The sequence below is a fragment of the Scyliorhinus torazame genome, chromosome 1 (genome assembly GCF_047496885.1).
Source record: "Scyliorhinus torazame isolate Kashiwa2021f chromosome 1, sScyTor2.1, whole genome shotgun sequence".
In the NCBI taxonomy this organism is placed as follows: domain Eukaryota; kingdom Metazoa; phylum Chordata; class Chondrichthyes; order Carcharhiniformes; family Scyliorhinidae; genus Scyliorhinus; species Scyliorhinus torazame.
The window spans coordinates 1,815,859-1,834,746 of record NC_092707.1 but is presented as its reverse complement, the minus strand read 5'-3'; the positions used below and the strand labels follow the sequence as shown (position 1 = coordinate 1,834,746).

The 18,888-nt window shown below is 47.1% G+C and overlaps 1 protein-coding gene across 9 annotated transcripts in view; it reads right to left on the bottom strand.

The window, feature by feature from the left end:
• ncor2 (nuclear receptor corepressor 2) overlaps nt 1–18,888 on the bottom strand; it is a 1,088,322-nt gene that overhangs the window by 159,676 nt on the left and 909,758 nt on the right. For all 9 annotated transcript variants that reach the window (XM_072510208.1, XM_072510371.1, XM_072510235.1 and 6 more), the window contains 2 exons: nt 11,531–11,681; nt 8,402–8,545 (listed from right to left, as the gene is read on the bottom strand). In XM_072510208.1, coding sequence (XP_072366309.1) covers nt 8,402–8,545; nt 11,531–11,681 — 295 coding nt within the window. The remainder of the gene's footprint in view (nt 1–8,401; nt 8,546–11,530; nt 11,682–18,888) is intronic.

Sequence of the window (18,888 nt, the reverse complement as noted above, 5' to 3'; positions counted from 1 at the left end):
CTCCTTCACGTGCAAGAAGTGTGTCCAGCTGCAGCTCCTGTTAGACCGCTTGACGGCTCTGGAACTGCGGATGGACTCACTTTGGAGCATTTGCGATGCTGTGTCTTCTCTGGCTCACTGGGAGATCAAGGTGCCGCATAGGAGACTGTTAAATAAGTTAAGAGCCCATGGTGTTCAGGGTAAGCTCCTGGCATGGATAGAGGATTGGCTGACAGGCAGAAGGCAGACAGTCACACCGCAGGTGAACATTACTGAGGGAGATAGAAAATGGGTGACCAAAAGACAGAGCTAGAGTAGGAAGGCAGTGCAGGTGTCCCCTGCGGTCATCTCCCTGCAAAACGGATATCCCGCTTTGGAGACTGTTGAGGGAGATGGCTCACCAGGGGAAGGCAGCAGCAGCCAGGTTCATGGCACCGTGGCTGGCTCTGCTGCGCAGCTGGGCAGGAAGAAGAATGGCAGGGCTATAGTGATAGGGGCTCAATTGTAAGGGGAATAGACAGGCGGTTCTGCGGACGCAATCGAGACTCCAGGATGGTATGTTGCCTCCCTGGTGCAAGGGTCAAGGATGTCTCGGAGTGGCTGCAGGACATTCTGGAGGGGGAGGGTGAACAGCCAGCTGCCGTGGTGCACATAGGCACCAACGATATAGGTACAAAACAGGACGAGGTCCTACAAGCTGAATTCAGGGAGTTAGGAGTTAAACTAAAAAGTAGGACCTCAAAGGTAGTAATCTCAGGATTGGTACCAGTGCTACGAGCTAGTCAGAGTAGGAATGTCAGGATAGATAGGATGAATGAGTGGCTCGAGAGATGGTGCAAGAGGGAGGGATTCAAATTCCTGGGGCATTGGAACCGGTTCTGGGGGAGGTGGGACCAGTACAAACCGGACGGTCTGCACCTGGGCAGGACTGGATCCAATGGGAGGGATTCAGATTTCTGGATAACTGGGGCTCTTTCTGGGGAAGGTGGGACCTCTACAGACAGGATGGTCTACATCTGAACCTGAGGGGCACAAATATCCTGGGGGGGAGATTTGTTAGTGCTCTTTGGGGGGGTTTAAACTAATGCAGCAGGGGCATGGGAACCTGGATTGTAGTTTTAGGGTAAGGGAGAATGAGAGTATAGAGGTCAGGAGCACAGATTTGACGTCGCAGGAGGGGGCCAGTGTTCAGGTAGGTGGTTTGAAGTGTGTCCACTTCAATGCCAGGAGTATACGAAACAAGGTAGGGGAACTGGCAGCATGGGTTGGTACCTGGGACTTCGATGTTGTGGCCATTTCGGAAACATGGATAGAGCAGGGACAGGAATGGATGTTGCAGGTTCCGGGGTTTACGTGTTTTAGTAAGCTCAGAGAAGGAGGCAAAAGAGGGGGAGGTGTGGCGCTGCTAGTCAAGAGCAGTATTACGGTGGCGGAGAGGATGCTAGATGGGGACTCTTCTTCCGAGGTAGTATGGGCTGAAGTTAGAAACAGGAAAGGAGAGGTCACCCTGTTGGGAGTTTTTTATAGGCCTCCTAATAGTTCTAGGGATGTAGAGGAAAGGATGGCGAAGATGATTCTGGATATGAGCGAAAGTAACAGGGTAGTTATTATGGGAGACTTTAACTTTCCAAATATTGACTGGAAAACATATAGTTCGAGTACAATAGATGGGTCGTTTTTTGTACAGTGTGTGCAGGAGGGTTTCCTGAAACAATATGTTGACAGGCCAACAAGAGGCGAGGCCACGTTGGATTTGGTTTTGGGTAATGAACCAGGCCAGGTGTTGGATTTGGAGGTAGGAGAGCACTTTGGGGACAGTGACCACAATTCGGTGACGTTTACGTTAATGATGGAAAGGGATAAGTATACACCGCAGGGCAAGAGTTATAGCTGGGGGAAGGGCAATTATGATGCCATTAGACGTGACTTGGGGGGATAAGGTGGAGAAGTAGGCTGCAAGTGTTGGGCACACTGGATAAGTGGGGCTTGTTCAAGGATCAGCTACTGCGTGTTCTTGATAAGTATGTACCGGTCAGACAGGGAGGAAGGCGTCGAGCGAGGGAACCGTGGTTTACCAAGGAAGTGGAATCTCTTGTTAAGAGGAAGAAGGAGGCCTATGTGAAGATGAAGTGTGAAGTTTCGGTTGGGGCGATGGATAGTTACAAGGTAGCGAGGAAGGATCTAAAGAGAGAGCTAAGACGAGCAAGGAGGGGACATGAGAAGTATTTGGCAGGAAGGATCAAGGAAAACCCAAAAGCTTTCTATAGGTATGTCAGGAATAAGCGAATGACTAGGGAAAGAGTAGGACCAGTCAAGGACAGGGATGGGAAATTGTGTGTGGAGTCTGAAGAGATAGGCGAGATACTAAATGAATATTTTTCGTCAGTATTCACTCAGGAAAAAGATAATGTTGTGGAGGAGAATGCTGAGCCCCAGGCTAATAGAATAGATGGCATTGAGGTACGTAGGGAAGAGGTGTTGGCAATTCTGGACAGGCTGAAAATAGATAAGTCCCCGGGACCTGATGGGATTTATCCTAGGATTCTATGGGAGGCCAGGGAAGAGATTGCTGGACCTTTGGCTTTGATTTTTATGTCATCATTGGCTACAGGAATAGTGCCAGAGGACTGGAGGACAGCAAATGTGGTCCCTTTGTTCAAAAAGGGGAGCAGAGACAACCCCGGCAACTATAGACCGGTGAGCCTCACGTCTGTAGTGGGTAAAGTCTTGGAGGGGATTATAAGGGACAAGATGTATAATCATCTAGATAGGAATAATATGATCAGGGATAGTCAGCATGGCTTTGTGAAGGGTAGGTCATGCCTCACAAACCTTATTGAGTTCTTTGAGAAGGTGACTGAACAGGTAGACGAGGGTAGAGCAGTTGATGTGGTGTATATGGATGTCAGCAAAGCGTTTGATAAGGTTCCCCACGGTAGGCTATTGCAAAAAATACGGAGGCTGGGGATTGAGGGTGATTTAGAGATGGGGATCAGAAATTGGCTAGCTGAAAGAAGACAGAGGGTGGTGGTTGATGGGAAATGTTCAGAATGGAGTACAGTCACAAGTGGAGTACCACAAGGATCTGTTCTGAGGCCGTTGCTGTTTGTCATTTTTATCAATGACCTAGAGGAAGGCGCAGAAGGGTGGGTGAGTAAATTTGCAGACGATACTAAAGTCGGTGGTGTTGTCGATAGTGTGGAAGGATGTAGCAGGTTACAGAGGGGTATAGATAAGCTGCAGAGCTGGGCTGAGAGGTGGCAAATGGAGTTTAATGTAGAGAAGTGTGAGGTGATTCACTTTGGAAGGAATAACAGGAATGCGGAATATTTGGGCTAATGGTAAAGTTCTTGAAAGTGTGGATGAGCAGAGGGATCTAGGTGTCCATGTACATAGATCCCTGAAAGTTGCCATCCAGGTTGATAGGGTTGTGAAGAAGGCCTATGGAGTGTTGGCCTTTATTGGTAGAGGGATTGAGTTCCGGAGTCGGGAGGTCATGTTGCAGCTGTACAGAACTCTGGTACGGCTGCATTTGGAGTATTGCGTACAGTTCTGGTCACCGCATTATAGGAAGGACGTGGAGGCTTTGGAGCGGGTGCAGAGGAGATTTACCAGGATGTTGCCTGGTATGGAGGGAAAATCTTATGAGGAAAGGCTGATGGACTTGAGGTTGTTTTCGTTGGAGAGAAGAAGGTTAAGAGGAGACTTAATAGAGGCATACAAAATGATCAGGGGGTTGGATAGGGTGGACAGTGAGAGCCTTCTCCCGCGGATGGATATGGCTGGCACGAGGGGACATAACTTTAAACTGAGGGGTAATAGATATAGGACAGAGGTCAGAGGTAGGTTCTTTACGCAAAGAGTAGTGAGGCCGTGGAATGCCCTACCTGCTACAGTAGTGAACTCGCCAACATTGAGGGCATTTAAAAGTTTATTGGATAAACATATGGATGATAATGGCATAGTGTAGGTTAGATGGCTTTTGTTTCGGTGCAACATCGTGGGCCGAAGGGCCTGTACTGCGCTGTATTGTTCTATGTTCTATATGTCCTAGGGGGGGTGTTTGCTAAAGCTGTTGGGGAGGGTTTAAACTAATGTGGCAGGGGGATGGGAACCGATGCAGGAAGTCGGAGGGAAGTAAAACCGGGACAGAAACAAAAGGCAGTAAGGGGGAAAGTGTAAGGCAGAGAAGCCATAGTCAAAAATCAAAAAGGGCCACAGTACAGGGTACAGTGACTGAGGAGAGTGTGAAAAGGGACGTGGTCAATGCAGGACTGAGGGTGTTGTACCTAACTGCGCGCAGTATACGGAACAAGGTCAATGAGTTTGTTGCGCACATTGAAATTGGCCGGTACGATGTGGGCATCACAGAGACGTGGCTGCAAGGGGATCAGGGCTGGGATCTAAATATCCAAGGATATGTGTCCTATCGAAAGGACAGGCAGATGGGAAAAGAGGGCGGGGTTACATTGTCAGTAAGGAATGAAGTTAAATCGATAGCAAGGAGCGATATAGGATCAGAAGGCATAGAACCTCTGCTGGTAGAGTTGAGGAATCGCAAAGGTAGAAAGACCCTGATGGGAGTTATGTACGGGTCCCCCAGCAGTAGTCAGGATGTGGGGCAGAAAATAAATCAGGAGATAGAAAAGAAATGTAAAAAAGGCAATATTACAATAATCATGGGGGACTTCAATATGCAGGCGGGCTGGGAAAATCAGGTTGGTCGTGGATCCCAAGAAATGGAATTTGTGGAATGTTTAAGAGATGGTTTTTTGAGCAGCTTGTGACAGAGCCGACTAGGGAACAGGCAATTCTGGATTTGGTGATGTGTAATGAGGCAGACTTGATTAGGGAGCTTAAGGTGAAGGACCCCTAAGGGAGTAGTGACCACAATATGATACAATTTACCCTGCAGTTTGAGAGGGAGAAGCTGCAATCAGATGTAACGGTATTACAATTAAATAAGGGTAACTACAAAGACATGAGGGAGGAGCTGGCCAGAGTTGATTGGAAAAGGAGCCTAGCAGGGAAGACAGTGGAACAGCAATGGCAGGAGTTTTTTTGGGTTATTCGGGAAGCACAACAGAAATTCATCCCAAGGAGGAGGAAACATGGTAAGGGGAGGACAAGGCATCCATGGCTGACGAGGGATGTCAAGGACAGCATAAAGGCTAAAGAAAAAGCATACAATGTGGCGAGGATTAGTGAGAAGCCAGGGGATTGGGAAGCCTTTAAAAGTGAGCAGAGGACAACTAAAAAAGCAATAAGGTGGGAGAAGATGAAGTATGAGTGCAAGCTAGCTAGTAATACAAAAGAAGATAGGAAGAGTTTTTATCAATATATTAAAGGTAAGAGAGAGGCAAAAATAGACATTGGACCACTGGAAAACGTGGCTGGAGAAGTAATAATTGGAAACAAAGAAATGGCAGAGGAACTGAATACTTACTTTGCATCAGTCTTCATGGTGGAAGACACCAGTTGGATGCCAGAGCTCCAGGAGAATCAGGGGGCAGAGGTGAGTGCAGTGACCATTACTAAGGAGAAGGTTCTGGGGAAACTGAAAGGTCTGAAGGTGGATAAGTCACCTGGACCGGATGGACTACACCCCAGGGTCCTAAAAGAGATAGCTGAAGAAATTGTGGAGGCATTGGTGATGATCTTTCAGGAATCACTGGAGTCAGGAAGGGTCCCAGAGGACTGGAAGGTGGCTAATGTAACACCGCTGTTTAAGAAGGGAGAGAGGCAGAAGACAGGAAATTATAGACTGGTTAACTGACTTCGCTCATTGGTAAGATTTTAGAGTCTGTTATTAAAGATGAAATCGCGGAGTACTTGGAAGTGCATGGTAAAATAGGACTGAGTCAGCACGGCTTCGTCAAAGGGAGGTCGTGTCTGACAAATCTGTTAGAGTTCTTTGAGGAGGTAACAAGGAAGTTAGAGAAAGGAGAACCAGTGGACGTGATTTATTTAGATTTCCAGAAGGCCTTTGAAAAGGTGCCGCATAGGAGACTGTTAAATAAGTTAAGAGCCCATGGTGTTCAGGGTAAGATCCTGGCATGGATAGAGGATTGGCTGATTGGCAGAAGGCAGAGAGTGGGGATAAAGGGGTCTTTTTCAGGATGGCAGCCGGTGACTAGTGGTCTGCCTCAGGGGACTGTGCTGGGACCACAACTTTTTACAATGTACATTAATGATCTGGAAGAAGGAACTGAAGGCACTGTCGCTAAGTTTGCAGGCGATACAAAGATCTGTCGAGGGACAGGTAGTATTGAGGAAACAAGGGGGCTGCAGAAGGACTTGGAACAGCTAGGAGAGTGGATAAAGAAGTGGCAGATGAAATACAATGTGGAAAAGTGTGAGGTTATGCACTTTGGAAGGAGGAATGGAGGCATAGACTATTTTCTAATTGGGGAAATGCTTCGGAAATCAGAAGCACAAAGGGACTTGGGACTCCTTGTTCATGATTCTCTTAAGGTTAATGTGCCGGTTCAGTTGGCAGTTAAGAAGGCAAATAGAATGTTCGCATGCATGTCAAGAGGGCTAGAATACAAGACCAGGGATGTACTTCTGAGGCTGTATAATGCTCTGGTCAGACCCCATTTTGAGTATTGTGAGCAGTTTGGGGCCAAGTATCTAAGGAAGGATGTGCTGGTCTTGGAAAGGGTCAAGAGGAGATTCACAAGAATGATCCCTGGAATGAAGAACTTGTCGTATGAGGAACATTTGAGGAATCTGGGTCTGTACTTGTTGGAGTTTAGAAGGATGAGAGGTGATCTTATTGAAACTTACAGGATACTGCGAGGCCTGGATAGAGTGGACGTGGAGAGGATGTTTCCACTTGTCGGAAAAATTGGAACCAGAGGACACAATCTCAGACTAAAGAGACGACCCTTTAAAACAGAGATGAGGAGGAATTTCTTCAGCCAGAGGGTGGTGAATCTGTGGAACTCTTTGCCGCAGAAGGCTGTGGAGGCCAAATCACGGAGTGTCTTTAAGACAGAGATAGATAGGTTCTTGATTAATAAGGGGATCAGGGATTATGGGGAGAAGGCAGGAGAATGGGGATGAGAAAATATCAGCCATGATTGAATGGCGGAGCAGACTCGATGGGCCGAGTGGCCTAATTCTGCTCCTATGTCTCATGGTCTTGTCAAAGGCCTTCTGGAAATCTAAATAAATCACATCCACTTGTTCTCCTTTGTCTAAATTCCTTGTTACCTCCTCAAAGAACTCTAACAGATTTGTCAGACACGACCTCCCCTTGACGAAGCCGTGCTGACTCAGTCCTATTTTACCGTGCACTTCCAAGTACTCCGCGATCTCATCTTTAATAACGGACTCTAAAATCTTACCAATGACCGAAGTCAGGCTAACTGGCCTATAATCTCCCATCTTCTGCCTCCCTCCCTTCTTAAACAGGGGTGTTACATTAGCCACTTTCCAGTCCTCTGGGACCCTTCCTACCTCCAGTGATTCCTGAAAGATCACCTGAGGAAGGAGCAGCGCTCCGAAAGCTAGTGACATCGAAACAAACCTGTTGGACTTTAACCTGGTGTTGTAAGACTTCGTACTGTCCTGAAAGATCATCACCAATGCCTCTACAATCTCCTCAGCTATCTCTTTTATGACCCTGGGGTGTAGTCCATCCGGTCCAGGTGACTTATCCACCTTCAGACCTTTCAGTTTCCCCAGAACCACCTCCTTAGTAATGGTCACTGCACTCACCTCTGCCCCCTGGTTCTCCTGGAGCTCTGGCATCCCGTTGGTGTCTTCCACCATGAAGACTAATACAAAGTAACAATTCAGTTCGTCTGCCATTTCTTTGTTATCGATTATTACATCTCCAGCCACGTTTTCCAGTGGTGCAATGTCTATTTTTGCTTCTCTCTTACCTTTTATATATTGAAAAAAACTCTTCCTATCTTCTTTTATATTACTAGCTAGCTTGCACTCATACTTCATCTTCTCCCCCCTCATTGTTTTTCCATTTGTCCTCTGCTCGCTGTTAAAGACTTCCCAACCAGTTTAGTTCTGCTGTCATTCTGGGGAATGTGCTCTGTCCCCTCCAGGGTAATTTCTCCTGGGAGAGGGTTTGGTTTCACAGCTTTACCCAGTTCCTGCACCTGGAACTGAACAGTTTCCATCCCTATTGTATCCTAGATTCTGTTGAGACAAGAGTTCTGTATTCCCTTAATCATTTGAATAATTTATTTCCCCAACAAGAGATATCTCAGTAACCATTGTCCAACTGACTGATCAGGTTTTAAGGGTTTATGGTCTGCGTGATCCTTAATGGATTGATTTGAGAGTGACTGGGTGAAGATGTATCCTTCTGCTCTCAGCTGCTGGCAGCCTTGCTGCGATTAATGAATGTTTGATTTGGAATTGTAGACATGAAAGAGATTTTCTGACTCTCTCTTACCCTCATAGCTGGAAGGAAGTGAATTCTGTGTCAAACCCCATCCGCTGCCCTCTTCCAGCATCTCGTAACTCCGTTTCATTCCAGCAGCTTCATTCAGGGCTGCAGAAATTCCTGGATCACCTCTTGAATTTTCTGGCGTGAAACCTGATTCATTGGAAGATGAATTAGTACAAAATCCAGAGCCCACCATCTAGGACACAAGTCAGGGGTGTGATGGGAAACTCTCCACTTGCCTGGATGAGCGCAGCTCCAACAACACTCAAGAAGCTCTGGGTTCTACTCACAGACCAAAGTGAAATTGGGGGACTCCTCTTGTTATATGTTGTTAAGAGATAGCAGCATGACATCACTGGAAGGGAAGTGTGTCATGTGATACAGTCTCAGCTTCACTTTGGCCTGTGAGCAGAACACGCACCCAGCTCTGCTGCTGCTGTCTTCTAACTTCCTACCTTTGTCTAAATGTTCCCATGAGCCTAGTCTAAATTAATGAACCCACAATGTGCTCACCCTTATGAGTGATTGGCCTCTTTATATCAGTATAGAAACACAACATGGTGTTCAGCTGCGAACAAACAGTGCAGCATAAGATTAACTACAGGTCTGTGAGCAGCTCGAGAGCGTGCTCCATGGCATGGACATGGCCCAGGACATTTCACTCAGACTGAAATGGAGTTGCAGCATCAGAAAGTGCTGAAATCAGCACAGGGTGACTGCACACAGAATCCTGGGCGACACAGTGAGTTTCTGCTGTAGTAAAGAGCTGGTAACCGGGGTTCCTGATGCTGAGATTGCAGCACATAAACGGAGAGCTCAGTTGTGAAAGGTGGGTGACCAATGTGGAGGCGGGATGGAGAATGAGTGAGGGAGTGTCGAGCAAAGAGCTGTCATAACCATTGGGCCAGAGAAGGTTATGATTATCACAAGTAGCTTCGGGAGTTGCTAAACATTGAATAAAACCAGAAGGAACGTCAAAGGGGTATTGTCAAAACCTCCCCTAAAACCCCCAGTTTGGGTTGGGACGCTCTGACTGAGGATCAGAATTCAAAATGTTTAAGCAATGGACAGAGTGTTTGGATTCCGGAGTGTCTGAACCGGACAAGCATGTCATAAAATCCCACCCAGTAATTGGGAACAAAGGTCGACACAAGCCAAAGTGAAACTGAGATGGGACCACATGACACACTTCCCTTCCAGTGATGTCATGCTGCTATCTCTGAAAGGTCCATTACAACGGCACGGGACGTTTCCTGTTTCTGAGTCCTGGCAGCTGCTTGGTCAGTTGAGGACCTGCGCTGGAGCGTCCGGTATAATCCAAAGGTCACATTAGGTCACTCCTGACGGTGTTACTCAGTCAAGTGTTTTCAAAGCCCTCACACTGCAGATTCTCACGATGAACATACAAAAGAAAGACTGTCTCGCCAATTAAGACAGAGGTTTGGGGAAATGATTTCTCTCAGAGGGCGGGGACTCTGTGGATTTCTCTACCCCACAGAGCGGCGAGGTCTGAGTCATTGAACACGTTCAAGTCTAATTTTGGTTCTTGATTTTCAAGGGAGCCAAAGGAATGGACAGGAAAGTAGAGTTGTCGCTGCAATCAGATTAAACATGATGTTATGAAATGGTACGGCGATAAAAGCTCAAGCTTGCTGCTAACAATTATGTTTGTACGTACCGAGGATGCGGCGCAGGGACTGAGTTATTAAACCTCACTCAGCCTAGTTTCAAACATCCCCATTATCTTTGAGAATCAGATGAGTTGTTCTTGCTGTGTCGAGGTGAACAGTTGCCCCTCAACTAAGATCACTAAAACAGGTAGCTACTCGCCAGCTTTGCTTCCAGATTGGGGGGCCTGTGATGGTGAAGTAGGCCCAGTCCCAGAGGACCAGAGGCTGCTTGCCTCTTTGAGGGGGAGAGCTGGCTGGTGGTGGTTTAACCGGAGGGTCTCCAGAGCTCAGACGAGGAGCAAGGTTGAGAAGGCGGAACCTTCATGAATAACCTCAGCCGGTTCGGGGATTGAACCCACGCTGCTGGCTTTGCTCTGCATCACAAACCAGCCGTCCAGCCCACTGAGCTAAACCAGCCTGTGTTGGCCAATATGTTCTCTTTTCAGACCAAAATGAACGGGAGAATATTGTGAAAGATGGTTCATTAGTTTCCTGATTGTGGCACAATTAGGTTCCAAGTTAGAGAGATTGAGATTGCTTGTGATGCCACGCTTGTTTAGGAAGTAATGCAAGTGGTGGTAACAATGTGATTGCACTGGAGAGGGTGCAGAGGAGATTGACCAGGATGTTGTCTGGGCTGGAGTGTTTCAGCTGCCAGGAGAGACTGAGGTTTTCCCTGGAGCAGAGGAGGCTGAGGGGGGACCTGACTGGGGTCTACACAATTATGAGGGATATAGATTGGGTAGATAGGAGAAACCTTTCCCCTTAGTCGAGAGGTCAATGACCAGGAGGCATAGATTTACGGTAAGGGGCAGGAGATTGGGAGGGAATTTGAGGGAAAGCTTTTTCACCCAGATGTTGGGGGGGTGGGGGAGTCTGGAACCCATTGCCGGGAAGGATGGGAGAGGCTGGAATCCTGAAAACATTTAAGCAGCACTTTGATGAGCACTCTGAAACACCAGAACAGACAAGGCCACGGGCCACATGCTGTGAAATAGGATTGGGATAGGAGGTGCTTAATGGCCGGTGCAGAAACGATGGGCCGAATGGCCCCTTTTGACATGGATGATTAGAAGGAAAATTAACCTTTTTGTTTGAAATATCCTTCACCTGTTAATTAATCTTTAAATTAATTGATTTTAATTGGTCTGTTACAATAAAGGTTTTATAAAAGTAAAATCTTGTCCAGCGATATCCTTTCTGTTGGATTCAAGGGGATTCCTTTGATTGAAAAAGTCATGGGAGCATTTTCCACTTAACTGTGCAATCATTGAGGGTCAACTTTGGCGACATAAAGAATGGTGACTAGATTCTGGATGAACACACACACTGATGCACACAGTGATGCAAAGTATGGACAATGTGAGGCAACACTTGATAGATTTTAGAATCGGAGAATGTTGGTCCAGTTTGTCTTTCCCACTCTGGCACACGTCAGAATATGTGGCATTTGAAAGATTCTCACCATCATACGACAGCACGTGGCTACTTTTCCCTTCATAGATAACGTGTCCTTCTGACGAACCTTCCTTTCGCACTCTCTCGTTCCGACTGGGATTGTCTTCTGCAATGACCCTGGTGATGGTCCCTTTATACAGAATCTCTGCTGGGGTTCCCTGTGTAACAAACAGCAGGTTCAGAGACAATGGTCATTACTGAGTCAGAGAGACATTCAGTGCCAAGGCAGGCTGCACTCTACACCACTTAACCAAGGAACAAACCTCACAATAGCCATATAGACTGGAAGAGGCCAGGAGAAGGTCCAGGGAAGGTCAGGTCTGAGGAGTAAATTGGCCTTTGATTCAGAACAACACAACAAAGTACTTCTGAACTAGATAAACCTCAGCAACCAATCAGAGCACTGCAACAATCCAATTGTCCAGAAAGTTCATGAACTGCTGGTGGCCGCATCATCATTGGAGATGTTATTTATAATAACAGGAAGTTAGTATCTGTACCATAGAGTCACAGACATTTACAGCATGGAAACAGGCCCTTCGGCCCGGCTGGTCCATGCCGCCCAGTTTCTATCACTAAGCTGGTCCCACTTGCCCGCACTTGGCCCATATCCATCTATACCCAGCCTGCCCATGTAACTGTCTAACTGCTTTTTAAAGGACAAAATTGTACCCGCCTCTCCCACTGCCTCTGGCAGCTCGTTCCAGACACTCACCACCCTCTGTGTGAAGGAATTTCCCCTCTGGGCTCTTTTGTATCTCTCCCCTCTCACCTTAAACCTATGCCCTCTAGTTCTAGACTCCTCTACCTTTGGGAAAAGATGTTGACAATCTACCTTATCGATGCCCCTCATTATTTTATAGACCTCTATAAGATCACCCCTAAGCTTCCTACGCTCCAGGGAAAAAAGTCCCAGCCTATCCAGCCTCTCCTTATAACTCAGACCATTAAGTCCCAGTAACATCCTAGTAAATCTCTTCTGCACTCTTTCTATGATGTGGAGATGCCGGCGTTGGACTGGGGTGGGCACAGTAAGAAGTCTTACAACACTAGATTCACCTGAGGCAGGAGCAGCGCTCCGAAAGCTAGTGATTTGAAACAAACCTGTTGATCTTTAACCTGGTGTTGTCAGACTTCTTACGGAACTCTTTCTAGTTTAACGATATCCTTCCTGTAATAGGGTGACCAGAACTGCACACAGTATTCCAAGTGTGGCCGTACCAATGTCTGTACAACTTCAACAAGACGTCCCAACTCCTGTATTCAATATTCTGACCAATAAAACCTAGCATGCTGAATGCCTTCTTCATCCCTTCTCCTCCAGGACAGACCCCTGAGACACACCACTAGTCACCGGCTGCCATCCTGAAAAAGACCCCTTTATCTCTGCCTTCTGCCAATCCTCTATCCATGCCAGGATCTTACCATTAACACCATGGGCTCTTAACTTATTTAACAATCTCCTCTGTGGCATCTTGTCAAAGGCCTTCTGGAAATCTAAATAAATCACATCCACTGGTTCTCCTTTGTCTAACTTCCTTGTTACCTCCTCAAAGAACAAAGAACAAAGAACAAAGAAATGTACAGCACAGGAACAGGCCCTTCGGCCCTCCAAGCCCGCGCCGACCATACTGCCCGACTAAACTACAATCTTCTACACTTCCTGGGTCCGTATCCTTCTATTCCCATCCTATTCATATATTTGTCAAGATGCCCCTTAAATGTCCCTATCGTCCCTGCTTCCACTACCTCCTCCGGTAGCGAGTTCCAGGCACCCACTACCCTCTGCGTAAAAAACTTGCCTCGTACATCTACTCTAAACCTTGCCCCTCTCACCTTAAACCTATGCCCCCTAGTAATTGACCCCTCGACCCTGGGGAAAAGCCTCTGACTATCCACTCTGTCTATGCCCCTCATAATTTTGTAGACCTCTATCAGGTCGCCCCTCAACCTCCTTCGTTCCAGAGAGAACAAACCGAGTTTATTCAATCGCTCCTCATAGCTTATGCCCTCCATACCAGGCAACATTCTGGTAAATCTCTTCTGCACCCTCTCTAAAGCCTCCACATCCTTCTGGTAGTGTGGCGACCAGAATTGAACACTATACTCCAAGTGTGGCCTAACTAAGGTTCTATACAGCTGCAACATGACTTGCCAATTCTTATACTCAATGCCCCGTCCAATGAAGGCAAGCATGCCGTATGCCTTCTTGACTACCTTCTCCACCTGTGTTGCCCCTTTCAATGACCTGTGGACCTGTACTCCTAGATCTCTTTGACTTTCAATACTCTTGAGGGTTCTACCATTCACTGTATATTCCCTACCTGCATTAGCCCTTCCAAAATGCATTACCTCACATTTGTCCGGATTAAACTCCATCTGCCATCTCTCCGCCCAAGTCTCCAGACAATCTAAATCCTGCTGTATCCTCAGACAGTCCTCATCGCTATCCGCAATTCCACCAACCTTTGTGTCGTCTGCAAACTTACTAATCAGACCAGTTACATTTTCCTCCAAATCATTTATATATACTACAAACAGCAAAGGTCCCAGCACTGATCCCTGTGGAACACCACTGGTCACAGCCCTCCAATTAGAAAAGCATCCCTCCATTGCTACTCTCTGCCTTCTATGGCCTAGCCAGTTCTGTATCCACCTTGCCAGCTCACCCCTGATCCCGTGTGACTTCACCTTTTGTACTAGTCTACCATGAGGGACCTTGTCAAAGGCCTTACTGAAGTCCATGTAGACAACATCCACTGCCCTACCTGCATCAATCATCTTAGTGACCTCCTCGAAAAACTCTATCAAGTTAGTGAGACACGACCTCCCCTTCACAAAACTCTAGAACTCTAGAACTCTAACAGATTTGTCAGACCTCCCTTTGACGAAGCCGTGCTGACTCAGTCCTATTTTACCATGCACTTCCAAGCACTCCGCGATCTCATCTTTAATAACAGCCTCTAAAATCTTACAAATGACCGAAGTCAGGCTAACCGGCCGATAATTTCCCGTCTTCAGCCTCCCTCCCTTCTTAAACAGCAGTGTTCCATTAGCCACTTTCCAGTCCTCTGGGACCCTTCCTGCCTCCAGTGATTCCTGAAAGATCATCACCAATGCCTCCACAATCTCCTCAGCTATCTCTTTCAGAACCCTGGGGTGTTGTCCATCTGATCCAGGCGACTTATCCACCTTCAGACCTTTCAGTTTCCCCAGAACCTTCTCCTTAGTAATGGTCACTGCACTCACCTCTGCCCCCTGGTTCTCCTGGAGCTCTGGCATCCCACTGGTGTCTTCCACCGTGAAGACTGATGCAAAGTAACTATTCAGTTCCTCTGCCATTTCTTTGTTTCCTATTATTACTTCTCCAGCCACATTTTCCAGTGGTCCAATGTCTATTTTTGCCTCTCTCTTACCTTTCATATATTGAAAAAATCTCTTCCTATCTTCCTTTATATTACTAGCTAGCTTGCACTCATACTTCATCTTCTCCCTCTGCTCGCTTTCAAAGGCTTCCCAATCCTCTAGGTCTTTTCTCATTAGAACAGAGAAGGTTGAGGGGCGACTTGATAGAGGTTTATAAGATGATCGGGGAATAGATAGAGTAGACAGTCAGAGACTTTTTCCCCGGGTGGAACACACCATTACAAGGGGACATAAATTTAAGGTGAAAGGTGGAAGATATAGGAGGGATATCAGAGGTAGGTTCTTTACCCAGGGAGTAGTGGGGGCATGGAATTTATTTGTTCTTAAGGGCAGCACGGTAGCATTGTGGATAGCACAATTGCTTCACAGCTCCAGGGTCCCAGGTTCGATTCCGGCTTGTGTCACTGTCTGTGAGGAGTCTGCACGTCCTCCCCGTGTCTGCGTGGGTTTCCTCCGGGTGCTGCGGTTTCCTCCCACAGTCCAAAGATGTGCAGGGTAGGTGGATTGGCCAATGATAAATTGCCCTTCGTGTCCAAAATTGCCCTTGGTGTTGGGTGGAGGTGTTGAGTTTGGGTAGGGTGCTCTTTCCAAGAGCCGGTGCAGTCTCAGGGGGCCGAATGGCCTCCTTCTGCACTGTAAATTCAATGATAATCTATGATTAATCTAGGACAAAGGTTCGGCACAACATCGTGGGCCGAAGGGCCTGTTCTGTGCTGTATTTTCTATGTTCTATGTTCTTGTTATTAATAAAGAACAAAAAACAAAGAAATGTACAGCACAGGAACAGGCCCTTCGGCCCTCCAAGCCCGCGCCAACCATGCTGCCCGTCTAAACTAAAACCTTCTACACTTCCTGGGTCCGTATCCCTCTATTCCCATCCTATTCATGTATTTGTCAAGATGCCCCTTAAACGTCACTATCGTCCCTGCTTCCACTACCTCCTCCGGTAGCGAGTTCCAGGCACCCACTACCCTCTGCGTAAAAAACTTGCCTCGTACATCTACTCTAAACCTTGCCTCTCTCACCTTAAACCTATGCCCCCGAGTACAAAGAACAAAGAACAAAGAAATGTACAGCACAGGAACAGGCCCTTCGGCCCTCCAAGCCCGTGCCGACCATGCTGCCCGACTAAACTACAATCTTCTACACTTCCTGGGTCCGCATCCTTCTATTCCCATCCTATTCATATATTTGTCAAGATGCCCCTTAAATGTCCCTATCGTCCCTGCTTCCACTACCTCCTCCGGTAGCGAGTTCCAGGCACCCACTACCCTCTGCGTAAAAAACTTGCCTCGTACATCTACTCTAAACCTTGCCCCTCTCACCATATAACCTATGTCTCCTAGTAATTGACCCCTCTACCCTGGGGAAAAGCCTCTGACTATCCACTCTGTCTATGCCCCTCATAATTTTGTATACCTCTATCAGGTCTCCCCTCAACCTCCTTCGTTCCAGTGAGAACAAACCAAATTTATTCAACCGCTCCTCGTAGCTTATGCCCTCCATACCAGGCAACATTCTGGTAAATCTCTTCTGCACCCTCTCTAAAGCCTCCACATCCTTCTGGTAGTGTGGCGACCAGAATTGAACACTATACTCCAAGTGTGGCCTAACTAAGGTTCTATACATCTGCAACATGACTTGCCAATTCTTATACTCAATGCCCCGGCCAATGAAGGCAAGCATGCCGTATGCCTTCTTGACTACCTTCTCCACCTGTGTTGCCCCTTTCAATGACCTGTGGACCTGTACTCCTAGATCTCTTTGACTTTCAATACTCTTGAGGGTTCTACCATTCACTGTATATTCCCTGCCTGCATTAGACCTTCCAAAATGCATTACCTCACATTTGTCCGGATTAAACTCCATCTGCCATCTCTCCGCCCAAGTCTCCAGACAATCTAAATCCTGCTGTATCCTCCGACAGTCCTCATCGCTATCCGCAATTCCACTAACCTTTGTGTCGTCTGCAAACTTACTAATCAGACCAGTTACATTTTCCTCCAAATCATTTATATATACTACAAAGAGCAAAGGTCCCAGCACTGATCCCTGTGGAACACCACTGGTCACAGCCCTCCAATTAGAAAAGCATCCCTCCATTGCTACTCTCTGCCTTCTATGGCCTAGCCAGTTCTGTATCCACCTTGCCAGCTCACCCCTGATCCCGTGTAATTGACTCTTCCTCCAAATGATACTTCCTCCTGGGTATCTTCACCAATAAAGTGAACCTGGTGACTGTAATTACTGGGCAGCCAAAGGCCAAAGGCTTTGGGCGTTTTTCTAAGAATTATTTATTTATTTATTTCAATTGTGTTGTGACTCTGGGTCAAGTGGGGCTGAAAGTGACCCTGTGCTAGCCCGGGGGTGGTAACAGCATCTTGCTCTGTGATGTTCTCAGTCAGTACACAGTCCTTGTCAACACAAATCCCAGACACACCAAACTCTGGCCCCAAGTGACAGACCCACCCCAAAACAACCTGAATGGATTTCTCAATTCTCACCACACAGAAGAACAGAACTAGGAGCAGGAGTCGGCCACCTGGCCCCTCGAGCCTGCTCCGCCATTCAATGAGATGATGGCTGATCTTTTTGTAGACTCAACTGCTTCACTGGGCAAGGAATTCCATAGATTCACAACCCTTTGGGTGAAGAAGTTCCTCCTAAACTCAGTCCTAAATCTACTTCCCCTTAATTTGAGGTGGAGATGGTTAGCAGTTTCAAATTCCTAGGGGTGCACATCTCAAAATCTGTCCTGGTCCACCCACGTCGATGCTACCACCAAGAAAGCACAACAGCGCCTATACTTCCTCAGGAAACTAAGGAAATTCGGCATGTCCACATTAACCCTTACCAACTTTTACAGATGTGGAGATGCCGGCGTTGGACTGGGGTGAACACAGTACGAAGTCTTACAACACCAGGTTAAAGTCCAACAGGTTTGTTTCGATGTCACTAGCTTTCGGAGCGCTGCTCCTTCCTTCACCTGAGGAAGGAGCAGCGCTCCGAAAGCTAGTGACATCGAAACAAACCTGTTGAACTTTTACAGATGCACCATAGAAAGCATCCTATCGGGCTGCATCACAGCCTGGTATGGCAACTGCTCGGCCCAGGACCGCAAGAAACTTCAGAGAGTCGTGAACACCGCCCAGTCCATCACACAAACCTGTCTCCCATCCATTGACTCCATCTACACCTCCCGCTGCCTGGGGAAAGCGGGCAGCATAATCAAAGACCCCTCCCACCTGGCTTACTCACTCTTCCAACTTCTTCCATCGGGCAGGAGATACAGAAGTCTGAGAACACGCACGAACAGACTCAAAAACAGCTTCTTCCCCGCTGTTACCAGACTCCTAAACGACCCTCTTATGGACTGACCTCATTAACACTACACCCGTGTGAGACACGATCAATTTGGCTGGAGACGAAGTTGAATTCAAACTGAGGCTTTATTAGTATCTGAAGTGTGGCCTCCTACAGCAGCTGACAAAATGGCTGTGAGCTGAAGGCCACGCATATTTAGAACCCGGCTCCTGGGCGGAGCCAGCATGCAGGGGCCCAGGTGACCCTGTAGTGCAGGTTCTACCGTACAACCCTTAATATAGGAACACAGTGGCTTACCACACCCTGTATGCTTCACCCGATGCCGGTGTTTATGTAGTTACATTGTTTTACTTGTGTTGCCCTATTATGTATTTTCTTTTATTCCCCTTTCTTCCCATGTACTTAATGATCTGTTGAGCTGCTCGCAGAAAAATACTTTTCACTGTCCCTCGGTACACGTGACAATAAACAAATCCAATCCAAGTACAGTCCCAGTCTACTCAACCTCTCCTCATAAGCTAATCAACTTAGTGAATCTCCTCTGCACACCCTGAGTTTCATTTGATTTGATTTATTGTCACGTGTACCGAAGTACAGTGAAAAGTATTTTTCTGC